The sequence below is a fragment of the Tursiops truncatus genome, chromosome 12 (assembly GCF_011762595.2).
Source record: "Tursiops truncatus isolate mTurTru1 chromosome 12, mTurTru1.mat.Y, whole genome shotgun sequence".
Taxonomy (NCBI): Eukaryota; Metazoa; Chordata; class Mammalia; order Artiodactyla; family Delphinidae; genus Tursiops; species Tursiops truncatus.
This window is the reverse complement of record NC_047045.1, coordinates 58,074,496-58,100,163: the sequence shown is the minus strand read 5'-3', so window position 1 is coordinate 58,100,163 and position 25,668 is coordinate 58,074,496. Positions and strand designations below refer to the sequence as shown.

Genomic DNA, 25,668 nt, shown 5'->3' with positions numbered 1-25,668 from the left:
ATTTTCAGAATAAAATTTGTACTTTAAAATCTGTTCAGATATGTTTTCTTGCTCTCTAACATAAGTAGGCATTAAAAAAATTTTAACTCCTTTTCAGAGTTCATCAAATGATACGTAATTTTATTTTTCTCTCATTCAACAAGAAACAAAGTATCTTTTGTTAAACCCCTTGCGCTGGGAATCCCTCTGTTTTCGTTACTGTTTTATTTCCAGTCTCTTTTCCAGTCTTCTCCTGAGCAAATTAAAGATGTTTCTGACAGTTTTTATTTCTCAACTATTAGGAAATTTTGCCAAATATTCTCCTCCTTGATCCTGTCTCCCTATTCCCCCCAACCAAGGTTTCTGTGGAGATTGTGTGTAGGAACTTGAATGGAGGAACAGAAATTTCAGAATCTTGCCTTTACCTGTGAGCGTTGTTGAATTTATTTCACGGAAGCTTGAGCTGGGGCCATTCTTTCCATCCATCCTTTCCACAGGGGATCAGGACTCTGTGGCCTAGTGGAAACATGTACAGAATTTATCATCCCTATTTACAGCACTTTAATATGCTAACATTTGAATCTTAAAGGGATCAAATGCAATATAACATACTAAAATACAGTCTATAAAAAGCACTGGATTAGTCAGAAAAACAGTTTCTTCATGCAAGGTGGCTGCATGATGAAAGTACTGAAAAACGATCTGTCAGATTCCTATTTTTATATTTGTTATATTCTGCAACAGAGTTTCACATCAACTCTGTTATGATTAGGAATATTATTCTTTTTTTTGTTTTAATTCTAGAGAGACAGCCTCAAAACTACTAACTGAACTACGTTTCATAACTGTGCTATATTTGCAGAATATGCCATTTTAACCTGTTATGAGTTGTCTAATTTTGTGCATCATCTAGTTATTAACATAGGAAACAATCTGAGTCTTATTATGATGTTTGTTATATTCACTGATCTCTTTCTGTATTTCAGCTGCAATTTAAAGTGAATCAAATAGTAATACTCTAATAAGCTTTTCTGCTATAGCACAGAAAGCTTGTCTGAATCAGATGTCAAAATTCATTGTAGGCAAATAGTTCACAGAGAATCTGCCAACCTACAGAGGTTTGCTGCTTACGGTTCTTTACTTAAGTTTTAATGGAAATGGTATTTGGCAGTTTCTTAAAAAGATAGTTAGAAAATGTGGTGTGTGCTCATCTGGCTAGAGGTTTGACACCAGCCTCTTTATATAATCTAACAGTTTTTAGTCATTGCTGTTTTTTAAGAGGGTATAGTTTTCACAGATTTATTCCAAGTTTTGCTGTTCAAAGTGAATAAGAGAAAAAGCTGGACAAAAAGAATGTGGAGTTTCACTTCTTAATAATTACTTTAGTGACTGGTTACTGACCTTCTTTAGTGATGGTATATAATTTTTAAGAAAAATAGAAAGTTAAAGAAGTCATATTTCTACAGTATTTTATGAATTTGGCCTCAAAATAGTATTCATTTAAATATATATTGTGAGTTTAGAAGTAATTTTTGCCCCCCAATATTGATTTGTTTCCTGTCTGAGAAGATAAAGAGAAAAGTATGAGGTATAATTTTTCCTCTTAAATTGAGTACAGATTTTACTTTCAGAGGTAAACTTTACCTGTGAAACAAGAATATGCATATAGTTGATAAAGTACTGTTTATGGTTTAGATAAAAGTGCGGAAGTGCTAAGTTATTATGGGCTGGAGTTGGTAAACAAATCTTCATTGAGGAGAAAGGAACTCTTAGACTTTGAAGAATGATGTACTTAGGAAAACTCGGCAATACTTAGCCTAGTACATTTTTCGTTTGAAAATGGTTGAATAGTAAAATCCAAGCAGAAATTTGGGGTTATAAGAAAAGGCTTGAATGCCCACTTCCTTATTTTATTCATTTATTTATTTTTGTGGTACGTGGGCCGCTCACTGTTATGGCCTCTCCTGTTGCAGAGCACAGGCTCCGGAAGCGCAGGCTCAGCGGCCATGGCTCACGGGCCCAGCCGCTCCGCAGCATGTGGGGTCTTCCCGGACCAGGGCGTGAACCCGCGTCCCCTGCATCGGCAGGCGGACCCTCAACCACTGCGCCACCAGGGAAGCCCCTGCCTACTTCCTTATATGCCAAGGATAACATAATAAAATGTAAACTTTGTTAGGAGCAAACCATGCTGGCCAGTGCTGTCAGTTTCAGCCCAGACTTTGCGTGGCTTGGCTTTAACTAGGAATCCTCTCCTCCTGCAAAGCCAGAATACCATTGGGGTTCAAATGGATCAATCTCTTCACTTCTGCTAAATGTTAAGAAGAGGTGGGCTCCCACCCATAGGAGAGGTTAAAAAGTAAACATAAAATAGAAAAAAATGCATGGACTCTATTGTTTACCCTTTTCCAGTCTGCTTTCCAAAATTTTTTTGGCACTGATTCCATTCTCTTTCTCCTTTCCATTGTCAGGGGGGAAAAGAATATGTGCGTGTTGTGCTCATGTGTGCACTTAAGCACTTCATTTTAGAATAGCTTCCATAGGGAGCAGAGCTAAATGTGTATATTCAATCTACCATCTTTAATTAGAAGTCCACTTTCTACTTAGGAAAATCTGGACGGTGAGCCTGTTTTATCACTAGGATAAAGTGAAGTGGGCCCTCTCCCTCAATATAGCCAGGAAGTTTTCTGGATACCTCATTATAAAAAGACTTAATTGGTTGTGGTAGCTTTAGTAGCATCTGTTTTGACGTTGTTCGTTGTTTTCTTACAGATGCTTTTTGTTAGTTTTCATTTTCTTGATTCACTATGTCCTGCAGGTGTCTAGATAGTCCATTTTGTTTTGCATGTGTGTTTAATTGGGCAGCGCAGAGGTAGGTCATAGGAAAAGAATGGATGGAAATGCTATTCTACTTAACATACATTATTTTGTTTTTTTGCAATTAATAGGTATAGTTTAGTTCTTATCCACTTGGTTTGGGTCCTAAGCTATGCATTATGTAAAGTTTGTGGCTTTGTTCATCAAACATTTCTGGGCCAAGCATTGGTGATAATGTTGGTGGAGGTTGGGTTCTTCAACAAGATCGGACTTGGGAGAATTTCACTGTGCAGGGTCTGGTGCTCAGCGTTGGGATGTACGTTAACTCTACTCACAGTGCCCGAGTCAGGCAGAGGAAAAGTGCCCTTGCCGATCAGTTCTATAAATGTAGACATAAGAATTCCAGGAAATGAATTTACAGTGAGAGATAACTGCCAGGAAGAATGAAACATTTAGATTTATTGGTCATTTAATTCTTTCTTTCATAATAAGAAAGTCGTCAAATGGTGCTAAATCTCAGGATATCGTTGTGAGCATGAAATTCAGAGCAAGGGGTATTATATCAACATAGTAACAGGTGTCTTTAGCCTCCTGTAGCTTGCTTGATCCAAAGCCACCGTGGAGGGTGAATACATCTGCCATCAGGTCAAGAATAATTGTGCTTTCAGACCAGGTTACCCTTCTTCCTAGTGATACTGCTAACTTCCCACTTCTAGTTCTCCCCATGCCTCCCCCTTCAGGAAGCGTTGTTGGATCTGTACATCTGTACATAAACCCAGCCACCTACCCTTTCTTCCCCTAACATTTTAGACCTTTCTTTCTTGGGTCTCCTGCAGTCAGATTATTTCATCTATCATGTTGATTTTTACTTAGGTTTCCCAGTAAATGTTAAACTAACTTCAAATTCTGCTGGAAAATTTATGATGGACCATAGTATTTACATTTGGGCATGTTACTGACCTAATAGGTGTGGGGATGGGAGTTGAAGTTGGGAAGGGGAATGATTGGCCTGAAACCCATTTACCATGTCAAAGTATTATTTCTGTTGGAAAAGATTCTGAATTTCGAGTAGCTGTCTGTCACACGTCACGCTGCATTTTATGGCGGAAGTAATACAGGAGGGCTTTGAGGCGACCATCTGGATATGTGAATACATATGTACAGAGAAGCATTATAAAGGACATTTCCAGCTTATGAACAGGTTATTTAAATGTATATGTCAGTACGTTATTTGGAGAGTATGTTTTCCCATGGAAATAAGGCACAAATGATTAGACTTTCAAGTCGATTTGTAAAAGTCGGAAGTTTTTGAACTGAGTTCTGGGTGCTAAATCTTGGAGCAGGTAGATAAAGACAGAATTTCTACCCCACTTTTCTAATTCAGGCCAAAATTTAAAATCCCTTTTCTTTTTTTTTCATATTCTTTTCCTATTTCTTGTTGCTTTTTTCCCTAGACTTTCTTGTTCCTAGTTCCATGATGATATTCTGTTACTCTTCTGTAGTATCATAATACAAAAGATATCCGTGCTTCCTGCTTACTTTTTCTCTGTCCAGAATTAAAATTCCTCTAATTTCTCAAACGTAGCCGATCTCTCACCTAAATCATGAAAGGATCCGCAGTCTGAGTGAATGACTCCTGTGCGGATGATCACTTGTATTTGCCTTCTAGGAGGTATTTGCATTTTAACAGAAGCCTGTTCACATTATAGAATCATAAGTGGTAGAGTTTCACTCAGGAAGCCAAGGGAAATGAAAAAATGAAAGCAGTTTGTGAGGGCAGTAGAGGGCTGGGTTTTTGGCCTTTGGATCAGGTGGACATACTGCTGGTCAGGTGGCCTTTTGGGGAGGCATACCCAAATGCTCCCTAACTTTCTTGCTTCTGAACCTCCATGTTTCTGATGCCTCACACTTTTTCTTCTTTTTTTTTTTGCGGTACTCGGGCCTCTCACTGTTGTGGCCTCTCCCGTTGCGGAGCACAGGGTCCGGACGCGCAGGCTCAGCGGCCATGGCTCACGGGCCCAGCTGCTCCGGGCACGAACCCGTGTCCCCTGCATCGGCAGGCAGACTCTCAACCACTGCGCCACCAGGGAAGCCCACTTTTTCTTATGTAGTTGAAGTAGTTGAATTGTGTGTGTTTTAAGTCAAGCAGAGTCTTGACTCATCTGTTGCTCCCTACTTGCCCATGGTTAACAAAGACCTTGCCACTTTGTCTTTTGTTTTACTTTAGTTTGTTAGTCATCTACCGGGAATGAAAAACTTTTACCTGGGGAAAAAAATGTCAAGCTGAATAGAAAGACTGCTGCCTCAGATCAGTGTTTAAAAATTGAGATATCTCAAAATGAAATGTACTTTTTTCCCTCAGATTACCCAGAAGTTGCTTATCATTGAGTTCAAGAATCAGAGGTATAAGGAAATTACTGTTATTTCTTAAGAACCTTTTCAAGACCTCTTTCTTTGTATCAGATCCTGTTTGCCTCTGTTTTACGATAATAAAGTAATAAAGTAAATATTTAAGTGATTAAGAGTTTTCTGCATTACAACTTGACTTCCACTTTGGTCAGTTGTTAAAAAATACTTGAAACACGCCTGGCCAGTAGAGGTAAGAATAGTTTCATTGGGCCTGATTTGTGATGAGATCTGTAGTCAAACAGGTGTCTTGTGTTTTTCTACCTTGTGATTTCTTTCTCGAAGGTAGTCTCAAATACAGTTGTCGTTAAATATTGTCAGATAAATTTTATATTATCGGGCTATATGAAACAGTCTTTTTTTAATAAAGGGTTTTAAATGAAAAGTTGAGCAATTGATATATCAGTTAGTGCGTTGGGTCCTGGCTTTTGTGTCTGGGTCTTTGAAAGGGATAAAAGATGAGTATGCTCCTTTGGATGGTGCCTGGCCAGACTGAAAACAGAAAGCTGATGGACTTGAGTGTGAGGGCAGATAGTCTTACCATGGGAGAGGGGATCTGTTTGCCAACTTTGGTATCGGCCTTGCCTCGTGGTCAGAATCCTTGGTTAAGCTTTTTAAAAATACAAGAGCACAGAGGCTTTTTTTTTTTCTTTTTTAGGGCAGTGAAACTATTCTGTAGGATACTGTAATGGTGAAGACACGTCATCATACATTTGTCCAAACCCATAGAATATACAAGACCAAAAGTGAGCCCTAATGTAGACTATGGACTTGGGGTGATTATGATGTGGCAGTGTAGGTTCATCAGTTGTAACAAATGTACCGCTCTGTGGGGGACGCTGATAATTCGGGAGGCCGTGCATGTCGGGGGGTAGAGGGTATATGGGAAATCTTTGGATCCTTTGCTCAATTTTCCTGTGAAGCTAAAACTGCTCTACAAAATAAAGTCTAATACAAAAATTAAAAAAAAATACAGATGTCCAGGTGTTGTCTTTGAAGATTCTGATTCAGTGGGTCTGATGCTGGACTTGAGCATCTGTGCAGGCAGACTTAAAAACTACTTTTAGAGGCCATAACATGCTGCCTACCAAGGCACTCCCTGGCAGAGCACCTGCTCCCCAGGTATATGGTGAATTGATCAGTTAGCTCCTCCTTGGAATATGAACATGGCTGGTGGGGAATTTTCCCCTAGCAGTAGGGAACTGAGTGGAGTAGAGCTCCTACAGTAAGACTGCAGGAAGTCTTATTAAGTGTCTGTCTGGCTGACATTGTCTGGTTCTGATTTGCTTTGAGCAATGCCCAGCATATAGTAAGGGCTTGATAAATACTAGGTGCAATTATCATCATCATCATATTTTAAACTCCTGACTATATTTTTTCTCAGGATCTTACTATTTTTCTTGAACGTTTGATGAGAATGCTAACGTCCTTTGCCTTGGATGAATTCTCAATATCTTGCTATTACATTTTATCAATAATTTAGTGACTTGGAAGTTCCACAATATAAACATATACCACTTCAATAATCATGTTCACTTTGTAATTAGAAGAACTTGCTTCGATTCAAAAATCAAACGTTAGTATTTTTATAAGCAGGAGGAAAAACAAGATTTGAAAACAGTATATTTTGTATTGAAAATTTTGAATAAACCCATCTCTACCGTCCAAGGACTTAATCCTCTTGTTGGAGAGTCAGAAGAGGAACATTGGCCGTAGCCAGCTGGATTAAGAAAACAACATCAAAGATCAATTTATCTACTTTAAGCTCTAGGAATAGGAATACAGTTGGATTTTGCGTCTGAGAAATCGCAGGCTCTTTGGCAGCTGTTCGCTTAGAGCAAATGAAGATTTAGATGATTTTTTCCTCAGACGCTACAATACCATTACATTAAACTTTTGTTACCAAGAGAAGGCATTTAAGGGACCACATTTTATGAACAGCTGAGCAACCGACACGTATTAGAACTGACAGAGGTGTTTATTATTCCTTATCGTTTAGTTAAAGCGAAAAAATAAGTGTAATTCCTTGTGTAAAATGTGTGTGCGGATATTTACATTTCATCAATAAATAGTCTGCTTAACAAGCTTCACGATCCATCGCTCTGGAGGTTATGTGAGATTTTTCTGAAGCTCCATTCTAGAGCTTGGCTTTCAGATTACCCTGGAGCGAGCATATTGGTGAGAGGAGTAGACTTGGCTTCTGGAATAGCCGTCGGCAGGCCGGTCCTGCAGCTGGAGATAGAAGTCCTCCAAGAGGACACCCTTTGGTTAGCTAGCTGATTCTTGTGTCCTGAAAACAGATGAAAACCTCTGGTTTGTGGAAAATAAAAACTATAACCACCTTAGAAATGAAGGTTGTGGCTGTGGATGAAACAGTAAAAGTTTGATGTTTTATTTATTAAAAATAAAATTAGCATTTGTTTGCCATTTTCCATATACCATAAAGGTGAAACATATTTTTCTATCTTGTTTGTGATCTGAACTTACCTGGTTGCTTATGAGATGAATTGTGTACTCAGTTAAGAATTATGAAACATTTCAAACACCAGCAGACTGGGGTAGAAAAGCATGCCATCTCAGTACTGCATTTAGACTTGGATAGAATGGGAATCACTGAGCTCATGAAATAGGGTTTTATAATATAGAAGAAAGGCAAGCTCCTCTGTTCTTCAGGAGTTAATTAAGGTATGCATGTGATTTTATTAAAGGTGAGCATGTACGCATCTAGCTACACTAGGGTTTCCTTTAATATTGCAGGACACAGTTACTGGAGGGTATTGTGCAGTGCATTCTGGTCTAGTGTGTGTTTTGTTTTGTAGCAGCTTTTTCATTTTTATTTCTAGCACCTAAAACTATATTGAATAGTATTTTATGTCATTCATATCAACAGCACTGCAGAATTTCCTCAGTGTTGAAGCATAATCCCTTGAATCCTGTGGAATGGAAAGAAAGAGAGTCTGTATTGAACTATGAGAGGATTTTTCTTTTTCTTCCCTCTTCTTTTAGAGGCTGGTCTTGAAGGAATACTATATATAAGAAAGATTTTTTCTTATCATTCTTTGTAGTGGCTTTTAAGAAACCTATATGCTTATGTAATTTTGATAATGCATGTCTGTCTATCTGTTGATAAACATATATACAAATTTTTCCTGATCGTTAATGAAAATTAAGTTTGGAAAATTTTTTTCAACTACTCAAAGAGAAAACAATACGGGTGTGTGTGTGTATACATGTGTATGTGTGTATATAAACATATTTATTTATATATACCATATCTATGTGTGTATGCTTATATATTTTTTATATAATACACTTTTTTTTTGAGCAGTCAGAAAAACTTTTTCAAACTTAATAATAATCAGGGAACTTTGAAATCTTCCTTTAGTATAAATGTCTCATTTACTTCTGGAGTTACATTTTGAATACACATATACACAGTCATTGGATGTGGTTTCTTTCTTCCTTTTTGCCAGGATTTGAATGAATTTTGGGACAGAGTTGTGTCATTCAGATTGGTAGGAAAATAATGATCCGATAAATGATGACCTGAGACTTTTTAAGGCACTCCTTTCCCCTTCTGTTTGGTTGTCTTTGATTTCCTCCACCTCCCATGACAGTGTCTCAGTTGTTGTGTTTGCTCTGTGCATACCTTTCTTTCCTTGGCCTTATACTTGCACAGTGTAGTTTAGAGCTAGCGCAAAATACATAGCTCGAGGGCTGTGCTGTATGGACTGCATTGTACGCTTCCCAGCACTGTCTTCTCAGTGCACAATAACGGCAGTGTGGAGGGGCCTACACGGAGACAGTGATGGTGTTTTATAAAACGCCAATGGTGTGTGGTGTTGACTGCAATCCGCCGGGTAAGCAGTTGCACAAATTCCTCCAAGTTGAGAGGCCTCCAGAAATGTCATGTTTTGGCCTCAATAATGAATGCCACAAATAACAGCACAGGCGCGGGGAACTTCGCTCAGCGTCTCAGATTCCAGGCTGCCTTTCTTCCGCTCAGTTTGCTATAAATTGCTTTCCTCCCAAAGAAAGTTCCCCAAAGCTAGCCTTCCAATCCTTGAATAATATATATTAAATCCACCTAAATTATCTTGTTTTGTCTCTCTTTGTTTTCTTGTTGAAAATTTCAGCCTATTGATTTTATACTACTGTTCAATGGTGTAAGTGAGGTTAGGAAGAGGCAGACAGGGGCAAAGTAGATTGTAAAGCTTGTTGGCATTTAATATAGAATGTAAGATTTCTTTTTGAAGTGTACTTGGCAAGTTGATTAACTGTTGTATGGTTTTAATTGTTTAATTAACTGGTCCTACATTATCAGAATAGAGAGGAACACAGTTTGTACTCTCTAAAGATTCTAGTGTAAGATGGGATATAAAGCAAAGGCATGCTTCAGATAGCAAGAAGAAATAACAGCGACTGATGTCTTAGGGCAGGACTGTGTAAAGACTGCAAAATCCCACTGTCCCCTTTTGCATAAAGGTGGTTCATGGTCAGTTCTTAAGAGAAAGGGGCAGATTGGCTTTTCTGCTGACGTCTTCCCTCTGGTTCCCAAGAAGTATTTGGAAATGCTCTAATTACTAAGGACGGGTCTAAGTACAATGTAGAATTGTGAAAATAAAATTCAGGACTCTGGCTGTTCTTCTCCTAGAATCTAGTTGGCAGTGTGTGTTTGGCTTAGTTCCTTGGGTATCTGTGGGTTGGTAGTCCATGAGCTAGAGCCAGGGGATTGCATAAGACTGAGAGCCAGAAGACCTGATTTCTAGACTCAACTCTGCCAACTTTTTGGCTGGCATTATAGCACCAAGCTGTTGCATCCAGCATATCTTTTGGCCCACGAGTGAGTGAAGTGACTCAGTGAGGAGCTGCTGTAGGAGACATTGAAATGAGTCAGACATAACTTTTGCTTAAAGAACCCAGTCTTCAAAAGTAATAAGTATCAAAAGGAGTAGAACGACAGGCCCTTTGGTGGGGCTAATGGTGGACTCCGGGAGAGCTCACACAAAGGAGTACTTCCCAGAACTTTTGCTGCCAGTGTCCTTGTCCCCGCGGTGAGCCCCAACTGTGCCCCCCCAGCCTCTGCAGGAGTCCTTCAGCTCTAGTAGCTGTGTGGCTGGCAGGGTCTTGGTGCTCCGGCCATGTGTCAGACCTGAGCCTCTGAGGTGGGAGAGCCGAATTCAGGACACTGGTCCACCAGAGACCTCCCAGCCTCACGTAATATCAAATGGTGAGAGCTCTTGCAGAGATCTCTGTCTCAACGCTAAGACCCAGCTCCACCCAAAGGCCAGCAAGCTCCAGTGCTGGATGCCCCATGCCAAACAACTAGCAAGACAGGAACACAGCCCCACCCATTAGCAGAGAGGCTGCCTAAAATCGTAATAAGTTCACAGACACCCCAAAACATACTACCAGACGTGGTCCTGCCCACCAGAAAGACAAGATTCAGCCCCACCCACCAGAACACAGGCACCAGTCCCCTCCACCAGGAAGCCTACACAAGACACTGAACCAACCTCACCCATTGGGGGCAGACACCAAAAACAACGGGAACTACGAACCTGCAGCCTGTGAATAGGAGACCCCAAACACAGTAAGTTAAACAAAATGAGAAGATAGAGAAATACGCAGCAGATGAGGGAGCAAGGTAAAAACCCACCAGACCAAACAAATGAAGAGGAAATAGGCAGTCTACCTGAAAAAGAATTCAGAGTAATGATAGTAAAGATGATCCCAAATCTTGGAAATAGAGTGGAGAAAATACAAGAAACGTTTCACAAGGACCTAGAAGAACTAAAGAGCAAAGAAACAATGATGAACGACACAGTAACTGAAATTAAAAATTCTCTAGAAGGAAACAGTGGCAGAATAACTGAGGCAAAGAATGGATAACTGACCTGGAAGATACAATAGTGGAAATAACTACCACAGAGGAGAAAAATGAAAAAACAATGAAGAGAATTGAGGACAGTCTCAGAGACGTCTGGGACAAAATTAAATGCAGCAACATTCGAATTATAAGGGTCCCAGAATAAGAGAAAAAGAAAAGGTCTGAGAAAATATTTGAAGAGATTATCATTGAAACTTCCCTAACATGGGAAAAGAAGTAGTCAAGTCCAGGAAGCGCAGAGAGTCCCATACAGGATAAGTCCAAGGAGAAACACACCGAGACACGTATTAAACTATCAAAAATTGTAAAATACAAAGAAAAAATATTAAAAACAGAAAAGGAAAAGCAACAAATAACATACAAGGGAATCCTCATAAGGTTAACAGCTGATCTTTCAGCAGAAACTCTGCAAGCCAGAAGGGAGTGGCAGGACATATTTAAAGTGATGAAAGGGAAAAGCCTACAACCAAGATTACTCTACCCAGCAAGGATCTCATTCACATTTGACAGAGAAATTAAAACCTTTACAGACAAGCAAAAGCCAAGAGACTTCAGCACCACCAAACCAGCTTTACAACAAATGCTAAAGGAACTTCTCTAGACAGGAAATACAACAGAAGGAAAAGACCTACAAAAGGATTAAGAAAATGGTAATAGGAACATACATATCGATAATTACCTTAAATGTAAATGGATTAAATGCTCCAACCAAAAGACATAGACTGGATGAATGGATACAAAAACAAGACCCGTATATATGCTGTCTACAAGAGACCCACTTCAGACCTAGGGACACATATAGACTGAAAGTGAGGGGATGGAAAAAGATTTTCCATGCAAATGGAAATCAAAAGAAAGCTGGAGTAGCAGTTATCCTATCAGACAAAATAGACTTTAAGAGACAAGGACAAGAGACAAAGAAGGACACTACATAATGATCAAGGGATCAATCCAAGAAGAAGATGTAACAATTGTAAATATTTATGCACCTAACATAGGAGCACCTCAATACTTAAGGCAAATGCTAACAGCCATAAAAGGGGAAATCAGCAGTAACACAGCAACACTAGGGGACCTCAACACCACACTTTCACCAGTGGACAGATCATCCAAAATGAAAATAAATAAGGAAACCCAAGCTTTAAAAGGCACATTAGACAAGATGAATTTAATTGATATTTATAGGACATTCCATCCCAAAACAACAGAATACACGTTTGAGTGCTCATGCAGCATTCTCCAGGATAGATCATATCTTGGGTTACATATCAAGCCTTAGTAAATTTAAGGCAATTGAAATCGTATCAAGTGTCTTTTTTGACCACAATGCTATGAGACTAGATATCAATTACAGGAAAAAATCTGGAAGAAATACAAACACATGGAGGCTAAGCAATATACTACTTAATAACCAAGAGATCACTGAAGAAATCAAAGAGGAAATCAAAAAATACCTAGAAACAAATGACAGTGAAAACATGACGACCCAAACCCTATAGGATGCAGCAAAAGCCATTCTAAGAGGGAAGCTTATAGCAATACAATCCTGCTTCACGAAAGAAAACAAATCTCAAATAAACAACCTAACCTTACACCTAAAGCAATTAGAGAAAGAAGAATAAAAAACCCCAAAAGTTAGCAGAAGGGAAGAAATCATAAAGATCAGATCAGAAATAAATGTGACAGAAATGAAGGAAACAGTAGCAAAGATCAGTAAAACTAAAAGCTGGTTCTTTGAGAAGATAAACAAAATTGATAAACCATTAGTCAGACTCATCAAGAAAAAAGGGAGAAGACTCAAATCAACAGAATTAGAAATAAAAAAGGAGAAGTAACCACTGACACTGAAGAAATACAAAGGATCATGAGAGATTACTACAAGCAACTCTATGCCAATAAAATGGAGAACCTGGAAGAAGTGGAGAAGTTCTTAGAAAAGCACAACCTTCTGAGACTGAACCAGGGAGAAATAGAAAATATAAACAGACCAGTCACAAGCACTGAAATTGAAACTGTGATTAAAAATCTTGCAACAGGGCTTACCTGGTGGTGCAGTGATTAAGAATCCAGCTGCTAATGCAGGGGACATGGGTTCGAGCCCTGGTCCAGGATGATCTCACATGACGTGGAGCAGTGAAGCCCACGTGCCACAACTACTGAGCCTGCGCTCTAGAGCCTGCGAGCCACAGCTACTGAGCTCACATGCCACAAGTACTGAAGCCCGCAGGCCTAGAGCCCGTGCTCTGCAACAAGGGAAACCACTGAAATGAGAAGCCCACGCACCGCAATGAAGAGTAGCCCCCACTCACTGCAACTAGAGAAAGGCCGCACACAGCAACAAAGACCGAATGCAGCCAAAAATAAATTTTAAAAAAATAAAGAAATCTTCCAACAAACAAAAGCTCAGGACCAGATGGCTTCACAGGTGAATTCTGTGAAACATTTACAGAAGAGCTAACACATATCCTTCTCAAACTCTTCCAAAATATAGTAGAGGGAGGAACACTCCCAAACTCATTCTACAAGGCCACCATTACCCTGGTACCAAAACCAAAGATGTCACAAAAAAAGAAAACTATTGGCCAGTATCACTGATGAACATAGATGCGAAAATCCTCAACAAAATACTAGCAAACAGAATCCAACAGCCCATTAAAAGGATTATACACCATGATCAAGTGGGGTTTATCCCAGGAATTCAAGGATTCTTCAATATATGCAAATCAATCAATATGATAAACCATATTAACAGATTGAAGGAGAAAAACCATATGATCATCCATCTCAATAGATGCAGGAAAAGCTTTCGACACAAGTCAACACCCGTTTATGATAAAAACCCTCCAGAAGGTATGCATAGAGGGAAATTACGTTAGCATAATAACGGCCATATGTGACAAACCCACAGCCAACATCGCTGTCAATGATGAAAAACTGAAACTCTTTCCACTAAGATCAGGAACAAGACAAGTTTGCCCACTCTCACAACTGTTATTCAACATAGTTTTGGAAGTTCTAGCCACAGCAATCAGAGACTGAAAAGAAATAAAAGGAATCCAAATTGGAAAAGAAGAAGTACAGCTGTCACTTTGCAGGTGACATGATACTATATACATAGAGAATCCTAAATATGTTACCAGAAAACTACTAGAGCTAAGCAATGAATTTGGTAAAGTAGCAGGATACAAAATTAATGCACGGAAATCTCTTGTATTCCTTATGGTGAAAACTCTGAAAGAGAAATTAAGGAAACACTCCCATTTACCATTGCAACCAAAAGAATAAAATACCTAGGAATAAACCTACCTAAGGAGACAAAAGACCTGTATGCAGAAAACTATAAGACACTCATGAAAGAAATTAAAGATGATAGAAACAGATGGAGAGATATACCATGTTCTTGGATTGGAAGAATCCACATTGTGAAAATGACTACACTACCCAAAGCAATCTACAGATTCAATGCAATCCCTATCAAACTACCAATGGCATTTTTCACAGAACTAGAACAAAAATTTTCACAATTTGTATGGAAACACAAAGACCCCAAATAGCCAAAGCAATCTTGAGAAAGAAAAACGGAGCTGGAGGAATCAGGCTCCCAGACTTCCGACTACACTACAAAGCTGCAGTAATCAAGACAGTATGGTACTGGCACAAAAACAGAAAGATAGATCAATGGAACAGGATAGAAAGCCCAGAGATAAACCGACGCACATATGGTCACCTGATTTTTGGTAAAGGAGGCAAGAATATACAATGGAGAAAAGACAGCCTCTTCAATAAGTGGTGCTGGGAAAACTGGAGAGCTACATGTAAAAGAATAAAATTAGAACACTCCCTAACACCATACACAAAAATGAACTCAAAATGGATTAGAGACCTAAATGTAAGGCCAGACACTACCAAACTCTTCGAGGAAAATATAGGCAGAACACTCTATGACATAAATCACAGCAAGATCCTTTTTTGACCCACCTCCTAGAGAAATGGAAATAAAAACAAAAATAAACAAATGGGACCTAATAAAACTAAAAAGCTTTTGCACAGCAAAGGAAACCATAAACAAGATGAAAAGAAAACCCTCAGAATGGGAGAAAATATTTGCAGACGAAGCAACTGATAAAGGATTTATCTCCAAAATTTACAAGCAGCTCATGCAGCTCAGTATCAAAAAAAACAACCCAATCCAAAAACGGGAAGAAGACCTAAACAGACATTTCTCCATAGAAGATATACAGATTTCCAACAAACACATGAAAGGATGCTCAACATCACTAATCATGAAAGAAATGCAAATCAAAACTACAATGAGCTATCTCCTCACACCTGTCAGAATGGTCATCATTTAAAAATCTACAAACAATAAATGCTGGGGAGTGTGTGGAGAAAAGGGAACCCTCTTGCACTGTTGGTGGGAATATAAATTGATACAGCCACTATGGAGAACAGTATGGAGGTTCCTTAAAAAACTAAAAATAGAACTACCATACGACCCAGCAGAGAGAAAACCATAATTCAAAAAGAGTCATGTACCACAATGTTCATTGCAGCTCTGTTTACAATAGCCAGGACATGGAAGTAACCTAGGTGTCCATTGACAGATGAATGGATAAGGAAGATGTGGCACATCCATACAATCGTATATTACTCGGCCATAAAAAAGAAATGAAATTGAGTTATTTGTAGTGAGGTGGATGGACCTAGAGACTGTCATACAGAGTGAAGTCGATCAGAAAGAGCAATACAAGTCCCGTATGCTAACACATATATATGCAATCTAAAAAAAGAATGGTTCTGAAGTACCTAGGGGCAGGACAGGAATAAAGACACAGACGTAGAGAATGGACATGAGGATATGGGGAGGGCGAAAGGTAAGCTGGGATGAAGTGAGAGAGTGGCATGGACGTATATACACTACCAAATGTAAAATAGGTAACTAGTGGGAAGCAGCCACATAGCACAGGGAGATCAGTTCCGTGCTTTGTGTCCACCTAGAGGGGTGGGATAGGGAGGGTGGGAGGGAGACGCAAGAGGGAGGAGATATGGGGATATATATATATATGTATAGCTGATTGACTTTGTTATACAGCAGAAACTAACACACCATTATAAAACAATTATACTTCCAATTAAGAGGTTAAAAAAAAAAAGGGAGTAGGATTTAAGACTAAGCAGCATAGATGTGAAATAAAGTGCCTGAAGGAGAAAGGTGAATATTGGGAGCTTGGAATAGGCTTCACAGAGAAGGAGAATTTGGAGATTTGTCTAGACGTCAGGTTTCAACAGTTGGAAATAAAGGTAGGAAAGAAATTTAGAGTATACCTTGGCGAGTTAGTAGACCTTTTTGTCTGGGACAGGCAGCTATGACAACTAATGAACTAGCTACATGTACTGGTATCTTAGGTGCACATTGTAAAGCAAAATATCTGTGTGTTCTGCTTGGTTGACAAATGTGTGTTTGTAGTCCTTCCATGCATTAGAATTCAAGCTGTTTATAAAAAATCAAAGCAATGATAATAGGAGAAAATTGCCTTCTTGGATAGAAATGTAGGGTACTAATGTTTATGTATATTGCAGATAAGAATTCAGTTCTTCGAAACAGTGGTCCACAACCTGTTTGGCAGCAGGGCTCAGTTTTGTGGAAGACAGTTTTTCCACAAACAGGGTCGGGGATGGGGGTGCGGCTGGTTCAGGTGGCAATGCATGAAATGGGGAGCGGCAGATGAAGCTTTGCTCCCTTGCCTGCTGCTTACCTCCTGCTGTGTGGCCCGGAGTTGGGGATGCCTGCTTTAAGAGAAATTCAGGGAATGAGACTGAAAAGTTAGAGCAGTTAAGCTCTCTCTAACCTCAGTTTTCTTATTGTGAAATGAGATTGGATGAAATAACTGTGAAAGCTCTTTATAATGATATTTAAAATCAATTATTATTTTAGAACAGCTCAGAAAGGTCCTGTGCTTTCAGCTGCCTTTTAGTGCATTCATGTAATGTGCCAGACATTTTAAAGTACTTTAAATATACTTCATGTAATTCTCTGATCATCATCGTAAGGTGAATATTTTTATTTTAAAGAGAGGAAACAGAGACAAAATGAAGTTAAGTAACTTGCCTGAGGTTACAGAGCTGTTAAGAGGTGGGGCTGGCGTTCAAATCTATGTTACTACCATTCTGCTGTGGTACCTTTCTAGGAAACTGTTGAGACTTGAAGATTCTCGTGAAAGGTGGTACATACCAGAATCTGGGAGAGGAGAAGGAACAATTTCACATGCATGCCCCGACACATTTTTTTTTTGCCACACTGCACAGCATGTGGGATCTTAGTTCATACCCCCTGCAGTGGAAGCGTGGAGTCCTAACCACTGCCACCAGGGGGGATTACCGCTGCCCGCCCCCCCCGCCCCGAGCAACACACTCATATTTTTATGTACTTGCATTATGATTTGTGTCTTGGTTCCTCTTTCCCAAATGATGAGAATTTTTATTTATGGAGTGAGTTGTGAACAGCATGAAGGCAGAAAAGTTGTGAGCCACTGGGTCTTATTGCTGTCAGAGCACACTCAGGCAAGTTTGATTACAGATTAATACTTATAAAATGTAATAACTTGGTCCATTTAATGTATATCATTTAATATGCCTCCTGAGTATTTGATTTTTTTTTTTTTTTTTTTTTTTTTTTTTTGCGGTACAAGGGCCTCTCACTGTTGTGGCCTCTCCCGTTGCGGAGCACAGGCTCCAGACGCGCAGGCTCAGTGGCCATGGCTCACGGGCCCAGCCGCTCCGCGGCATGTGGGATCTTCCCGGACCGGGGCACGAACCCGTGTCCCCTGCATCGGCAGGCGGACTCTCAACCACTGCGCCACCAGGGAAGCCCTGATGTGTTTTCTTTATGAGATAAGGAGAAATGTACTATTTTGTTTGCCTTTCTGAATTAGCTTACAAGGCAGATCAGTTTTAGGTTTTTAAAAAATAACTTCTCTGGGTTTTCTGTTACAATTTTCTTTCTCTACTCCTTGTTATTCCCTATCTCATGTTTCTTTCCTTCTTGTCTTGATGGCTTTATAATGTCTATTATTTTAAAATAATGCATGCCAAAATCTTTTGAATGTTAATGTGTGTAAATAGTTAATGGAGTAAAGTGATTGTAGGTTAATGGGTTTTATTTTATCTGGCTAGAAATCCATTGGGTTTTCTTAATTTGAGACTTTTAGCATTTATCAGCCATTACTCTTTTAACATTGCCTCTCCCTTATTCTGTTGTCTTCATGTAGAATTCTGGGGAGGTATATATGGACCCCTTCTTCTATCTTACATGTCTGTGAATTTCTTTCATAGTGTTTGTCTGTGCTGTATTCTGGATAACTTTTTCAGATCTACCAGTTCACCAGTTTTCTCTTTAACTGTATCAAGCCCTGTCCATTTGGATTATAATTTAATTAGTATAGCTTTATTTCCAGATGTTCTAATTGGTTCTTTTCAGAATCTGCTTTTAGATAGTTGCTTTTTCCTTGATATTTTAAAATATTCATTTATTTCTTTCAGCATATAAAGACATACTAATTTTGTGTTCTGTAGTTGATAATTCCATTGTCTACAGTCTCTGAATATCTGATTCTGATAATCGTGTCTAATGTTCAATAATAGTAACTGGTTTTCTTATGTGTTTTTGATTTTTTTTGATTATACTTGTTGAGATTTTTATCTATGGGAATCATTTGCTTTAGCCAGACATTTGGGTACTCCAATCCTAGACCAGTTTAAACTGAATTCTCTCTTGTGTCATTTTGGAATAAAAAAGATAATGTTATTAACAGTAGTCTCCAAATCTGCTTGAGGGCCATGTCATGGTAATTTTTCTCTCTCTCGTTTCTTGAGGTAGTGTCTGTAGATCAGTAATTCTGCTGTGGAATAAGTTAATAAGTGTTGTATTAAAGAAAGATAGTAGTTTATTTAGCCAAATAATTTTGGTAAACATCAGGTTGAATGATGATAAACAAGTTGTTGTTTTTTTTCCACCATAGAGCTTCTCGGGGTATCTTATATGCAAATAGGAGTTTTGATGCTCAGTAGATGTGTACATTAGGCAGAATTTTCCTTGTCCCACTCTGTTCCCTTTTTGGGGGATTTGGGTATATATGTGAAGCATCTCACGGGACCAATGGGAACAATAGAGCATACTTTGGCAAATATAAGTCTGCCCCCTGATACCCTTGGCTTCTGCATACTGCCTTCTCACGGGCTCTGCCTCTGTGTTTACACACTCTGTGGCTCTGTGTGTGTGTGTATCTATCTTGTATTTAAACACCCTGAAGGAAGATGAGGTTGTATCTGGTAATCTTTATCCCCAGAGTAAGACATTGTCGTTCGGTAGAGCTCTTATATCTCATAGGCCACTGGTCAGTGTTGTTTGGACAAGTTGGCCAGGTACCTAGTTCAGTCTAGAGGGGTAGATTCATAGGACTTTTTTTGGGGGGGGGGGGGTAGGTTTCCTTTTTATTTTCTGTGTCTACCATTCTAATGTAAACTTCCTGAGACCATATGTGTCTTATTTATGGTTCTTTCCTCATGTCTTAACATAGGAACTGATATATATTAGATACAGAATTAGTATATGTGGAGCTTTTTAGCCTGGCAAGCCCTTGTGGTCATCTGAGAGTTCATCGTTCTGTAACCTTCAGTATCTTTTGAATAGAAACTGGTTCTGTCAGACTTTATAAACATCCAAAGTGAAAAGTAAGTTCTTTTGAATATGCTATTACTTTATCTTAAAAGATCATTTCCTTGTTTAAGATTCATTTCAGATGCCACAGTCTTGGTGAAGCTATGATATTTCTTTTTTTTTTTTTTTTTTGGATAACTTTTTATTTAAAAATAAATTTAGGCTTATAGAAAAGTTGCGTACACCCAAAGCTATGCTATTTCTCAGATGCTGTTACTATTCCATGCTTGGTGTTCCTCCATGCACTTTGTACGTGCATCTTTCAGTACACGCCTCATGGCTCATAGTATTGTTGCTTTTTTGTCTTCCCAGCCAGTCTCTGAGTTCATTGAGGGTGGAGATGCTGAATGGAAGCTTAAGTAATACGTGTGTGTAGTTAAGATCTTATCAAGCATTTAAAATATCTATTTCCTGGAGAAGGGAAGGAGAGAATCATAGAGGGGCAGTCTGAGCATCTAGAAGATACTTTGGTGTTTGTTAGATGTGGGCTAATGAAAGTCAGTTGGGAAGAGAATTCAGCTGTGATTGAGTGAGGCACTTGGTGTGGCACTTTTTTTTCTTTTTTTTTTTTTTTTTTGCGGTACAAGGGCCTCTCACTGTTGTGGCCTCTCCCATTGCGGAGCACAGGCTCCGGATGCGCAGGCTCAGTGGCCATGGCTTACGGGTCCAGCTGCTCCACGGCATGTGGGATCTTCCCGGACCGGGGCACGAACGCGTGTCCCCTGCATCGGCAGGCGGACTCTCAACCACTGCGCCACCAGGGAAGCCCTTGGTGTGGCACTTTGACATACACTCTCTTACTGAGTTAATTTGACCCTCACAGTGAGCTGTGAGAGAGCTGCAATCTTATCTTACAGTTAACGAGACTAAGTGGTTCGCCCATGGTCACACTCGTCCAGTAATAGTAAACAGCTTACACAACGTCGAATGAGGGAGGGACTGAGTCTGACTGCAGCCCCATGCGGACGCGTCCTCCCTCTGCTGCCTAGCGGTACCAGCACCAGATTGCGATGGTGAGCTTTGCGGATGTTTTCATCTTTTAGGGGAATGCTGTCCATGAGAGCATGTTTCTATTTTTGAAATGGAAACCAGTGAGGAAGTATGATTTATTAATAAAAATCGACTGTAAGCCAATGTCAGAATGTGTTTTTCTCTTTGAACTGAGGTATGTATGTATAGACATAAGTTGTTTTGACTCTCCTTTTTACCCTAATTTCAAATAGCATTACAACCAAACAAAATAGCATGAATCTCCTTCGACGCTGTCATGTTTCTCCATGATTTCTACGGCGAATCAATTTCAGTAGTTAGCTTATTTGAAAGTAGTTGTCGTTTAGTCAGAGGTTTCCTAGAAGTAATAAGTTTGTTTGGAAACTATATCTGATTAAAGGCCAACTTCTTATATAAGCGTCCATCGAGTTCTTAGTGTCTTTCTAAATAAGAAGATAATCTCTGCTTTATAGTAGATAGAATATCTTCTGTGACTCATTTCTACCTCATTATAAATGCATAGTGTGTGATGAACAAATAGATGCGGCAAGAGCTGTAATAGTTTTCTCCCTTTGTTGTCTTAGATAAGGACACTTCCTAATTACAAAGTAGGCACTGAAATTATAACTGTGGTCAGTCACTATGAGGCTGAGTAGGTAAATGTCACGTCATTTGAAATAAGTATGTCACACAGAGTACACTGTAATATTGTATTTTTAGTAGATTCAACAAGCACCTATTATGCTGGGTATTCTACTCACTGGAGATTGAGGCGTGAACAATGTTGTTGAAATTAATGTCAGAGAAAGTGAAGTCTATCGTAGATTATTGATTACCTTTGAAATATTCTTTGCTGTTGTTTGCAACCAAATCTCCTCACATCTACTCCAGGCTCTTATGAAGAAGAGATAATGGATTTTACTGCACATTTAAGAAAGTAACAACCATGATATGAGTCACCTTCTCCTCATAAAGTTAATTTAAAATACCTCCAAACTCATTCTTAATTATTTAGATTAATCATCGCATGCAGACCAGATAGTGAAATTCAGAACCTTTCATTTTAAAAGTTCAACACAAAATTTCAGGTAAGTGAAGTTAGTCATTTTTCACGTTATAAAGCTCTCCAGCTTATAATAATAAGAGCCAATATTGGTTAAACCCTTACTGTGTGCCACACACTGTTCTAAGCTCTCATTATGTATTATAACTCATTGAGTACTTACCACATCCTGTGTGGTATATTCTGTTATCCCCATTTCACAGATGTACAAATTAAGGCAAATAGAAGTTAAGTGTCTTGCCCCTGGTCACATAGATTATAAATAATGGAAAGGTATTTAAAACATTGGTATTTGGAATCCGGAGCCCAGTACTCTTATTTACTACAGTATTATTTGCATGTACTTAAATATGTGGACACATAAACACATATCTGTTTTACATGTACTGAGTCATGAATCTGTAGTGGTGTGGATAGCACGTTTCTTGAAATGTTGAAATAATGTAATCTGTGTGGCATTCTCCCTTTTCCCTCTGCTATTTAATGTAATTCCACCTTTTAATAAAAAAAAGTTACTATATAAAATGTTTGATAATAAAAGTTGCAGATTCTCCCTCACAGGTCCTTCAGGCATGGATTTCTTACCTGTGGTTTAACAAGAGGAGGAAGAAAAGATTAGAGGAGAGAAACACACTCTTGAACTGAGTTTCTGTGAAGACTTTATCTTTTGAAACCCCTTATCAGAGTTGTCCTGATTTGAAAATGAAATGTCTTTTATATCTTGTTCCATTTTTAAAGATGTTTGTGTGGGAAACATTCATTTTCACACACTGGATGAACTAACTAGTAGACATTTTGATAGTGTGAGGGCATTCATCTTGAAGATGAACAAGTCTGCTGGCTTGTTCCTTTCTCACTCTCAGTCCATGGGTTGCTTATATCCACGCAGGGCAGGGAGGCGTGTGTCTAACCTGACGTTGCAGTTGGGGGTTCCCAGGGCCATGCATCTTAGTTGGAGTCACCACTTTATGTTTTGCCATTGATTAAATAATGAGCGTTTCTTCTATGGCTGTCACAGGCTTTTGTATCTCTGTTGATAGCAGCTTCTTCAATTAAAAAAAAATAAAACACAACAAAGCAAGGCAAAAATAGGTTAAATCCTTAGAGACAGCTGATTTATTGTCTCAGTCCCTTTCCCTTATATTTTTAAGATTTGTTCTAAAGAGTGAATCATTCTTGAGAAAGAGTGTAGCTTGTATTGAAAAACATAATTTCTACTCTACAAATATCTTGGAACAAAAATGAAACCCAGGGGCTTCCCTGGTGGCGCAGTGGTTGAGAGTCTGCCTGCCGATGCAGGGGACACGGGTTCGTGCCCCGGTCCAGGAAGATCCCACATGCCGTGGAGCGGCTGGGCCCGTGAGCCATGGCCGCTGAGCCTGTGTGTCCGGAGCCTGTGCTCCTCAACAGGAGAGGCCACAACAGTGAGAGGCCCGCGTACCGCAAAAAAAAAAAAAAATCAAACCTAAGTGCTGATGGGATGAATCGTGTTAGGATACATTGAGGAATGGAGCTAAATGATTTTCCTGGGGAGAGTATACCTTGTAGACGTGACATGAGCCATCTTGAGGAACTGAGGGAGGCAGCTTGGACATATATTTGAACTATTTGAAAACGAATAAGTGAACTCTTAGCATTTTACTTTTTTTAGTTTTTGAAATATTGACATGGAGTAACAGTAAAGCATAGAGGCTGATCGTGCTTCCGTTTTAGAATTTATGCTTTATGTGTGTGTTGGGGGAGTCTAAAGTGAAAAAGTTATGAATCACTTTTCGGTATTGTTATAAAAGAGGATTGGAATATAAATATTTCATATTAATTTATGCTAAATAATGTTATCTGATATGATGCCCTTGGTTTACAGTACTCACAGACTCATTAGTGCTTGAAAAGTAAAGATATTGTTCTTTTTCCTCAGAAACGTGCTAAGGGACAAGTGTTATTTGACAGAGTGTGTGAACATCTCAATCTCTTGGAGAAGGACTACTTTGGACTTGTGTTTCAGGAGAACCCTGAGCAGAAAGTAAGTGGAGTTATTTCAAGTTTGTTTATATCATCTTAGAAAAATACTGTGGGTAACCTGTGTAAGATTTAGCTTTCAAATAACTTATTTTATGTTTTTACTATGACATATTTTATGTTCATGGGAGAAATTTGGAAAGATTGAAAACTTGTGTTTTCATGTATAACTTTTTGCTGTTGTGTGTTTGTATGCTTTTCTACTTATATCGTAAGCAGACAGAATGGAATATCTTATACTACGTTAATTGTTAGAAACTGAAAGAACCTGTTTTAAAATTTTTATGTTGAATTTTTAGCTCTTGAATTCCCCTGTATGCTAGGAATTAAGCTTGTCTGAAAAGCAGGGAAGGAGGCATATTGGAAGAAATGTCAAGGGAAACCCATTTGTACTTGTCTGGAGAGAGTGTTTGCCTTGCTGAACAGATTAGTGGTTGTGTGGGGTGAAGGTGTTCCTTGCCCTGTGGTGTGGGTTACTGGGGGCCAAAAGAAAGGCAGGGCCCCGCCTGACTCAGGTGGTAGAGTTGACCAGCCAGGACCCTGTGGAGATCTGCCTGGCACCGGGAGTGTGTTGAGATTGTTTCTGCTCCAGGAATTTCCCAAGCTACTACTAAGCAGGATCATCAGAGTGCTCTAATGCTTGATGCTAATTCCAGGGACCTTCAGGGCTTCTCCGTTTCATAAACATATTAAAGAGAGAAATATTTACCAGTTCTGGCAATTAACCAGACTTTAACCTCTAGCCTTGTGTCTTAGTCAGTTTGGGCTTTTGTAATAAAGTACCGTAGACTGAGTGGCTTATAAACAGCACACATGTGTTTCTCATAGCTGGGGAGCCTCGGACGGTCAGAATCAAGGTGCCAGCCAATTCAGTGTCTGGTGAGGGCCCCCTTCCCGGCTCGTGGACAGGGCCTTCCCATGGTGTCCTCACATGGTGGAAGGAGGGTTGCACCCTAAAGTGAAGCCCTTTTAAGTCTGTTAGATGGTGGCTGTGGGCAGACGCACTGTGATCGTTCTGTCTGAGGATGCATAGGGCACTTGGTCACAGTGCACTTCCCAGCGCCTAACATTCACATCACAGTCAGTTGGTAGATGGATATAGGCTGTAAATTTTATTTGCCCGCATGCCATCATTATTTGTATTTATACATCCTGGTAATGAAATGTAGGGTACTAAGAGTGATAATTATATATAAATTAAATTTTCTCAACTTACTTGGTTTGAAACCTTTGATACCTAATTGGTGGTTTAATTCTACAGTTAAACTAAAGACCATTAAATTGCATGCGGGCCTGCTGAATAGTGTGTGAGCGTTCTCATCAGAGCTCTGTTTAGAGCACTTTTCTTAGAAGTAATAACATAGTAGACGTTCGACTAAATAAACTGGGTGCTCTTTTTAGACTTTAAATTACAAGGTAGTCTTGACAATGTTTGCAGCCATGTGCCCTCTGTTGGCCCTCAGAGCTGCAAAAGAGAAAGTGATGGAAACTTGGCTGTCATTACCCACTTTTTCTGCGATTACATTTTGGTACATTCACAGGAGCCTTTAATCTTTTTAAAAAAGGAAGACCATCTAATATGTTGTAGAATATGTAGAATAACATGTTCTGTTAGTAGAAATAGGATATGCTATATTAAGACATACGGTATTTCTGGAACAGTAGATTTGCGTGAGAAAGAGCGGTGCTTAGGTAGAAGGATTCACTATTTTTTATTTTGCTGACTCTTATATGTCTAATACGTGTCTTTCACCTGAATCTCAGACTCATATACTTTACTGCCTACTGGAC

The 25,668-nt window shown here is 39.2% G+C and overlaps 1 protein-coding gene across 31 annotated transcripts in view; it reads left to right on the top strand.

Annotated features, from left to right (window-relative positions):
- The window catches only part of EPB41L2 (erythrocyte membrane protein band 4.1 like 2), a 271,017-nt gene that overhangs the window by 111,950 nt on the left and 133,399 nt on the right, over window positions 1-25,668 (top strand). For all 31 annotated transcript variants that reach the window (XM_033867725.2, XM_033867723.2, XM_019951909.3 and 28 more), the window contains one exon: window positions 23,777-23,881. In XM_033867725.2, coding sequence (XP_033723616.1) covers window positions 23,777-23,881 — 105 coding nt within the window. The remainder of the gene's footprint in view (window positions 1-23,776; window positions 23,882-25,668) is intronic.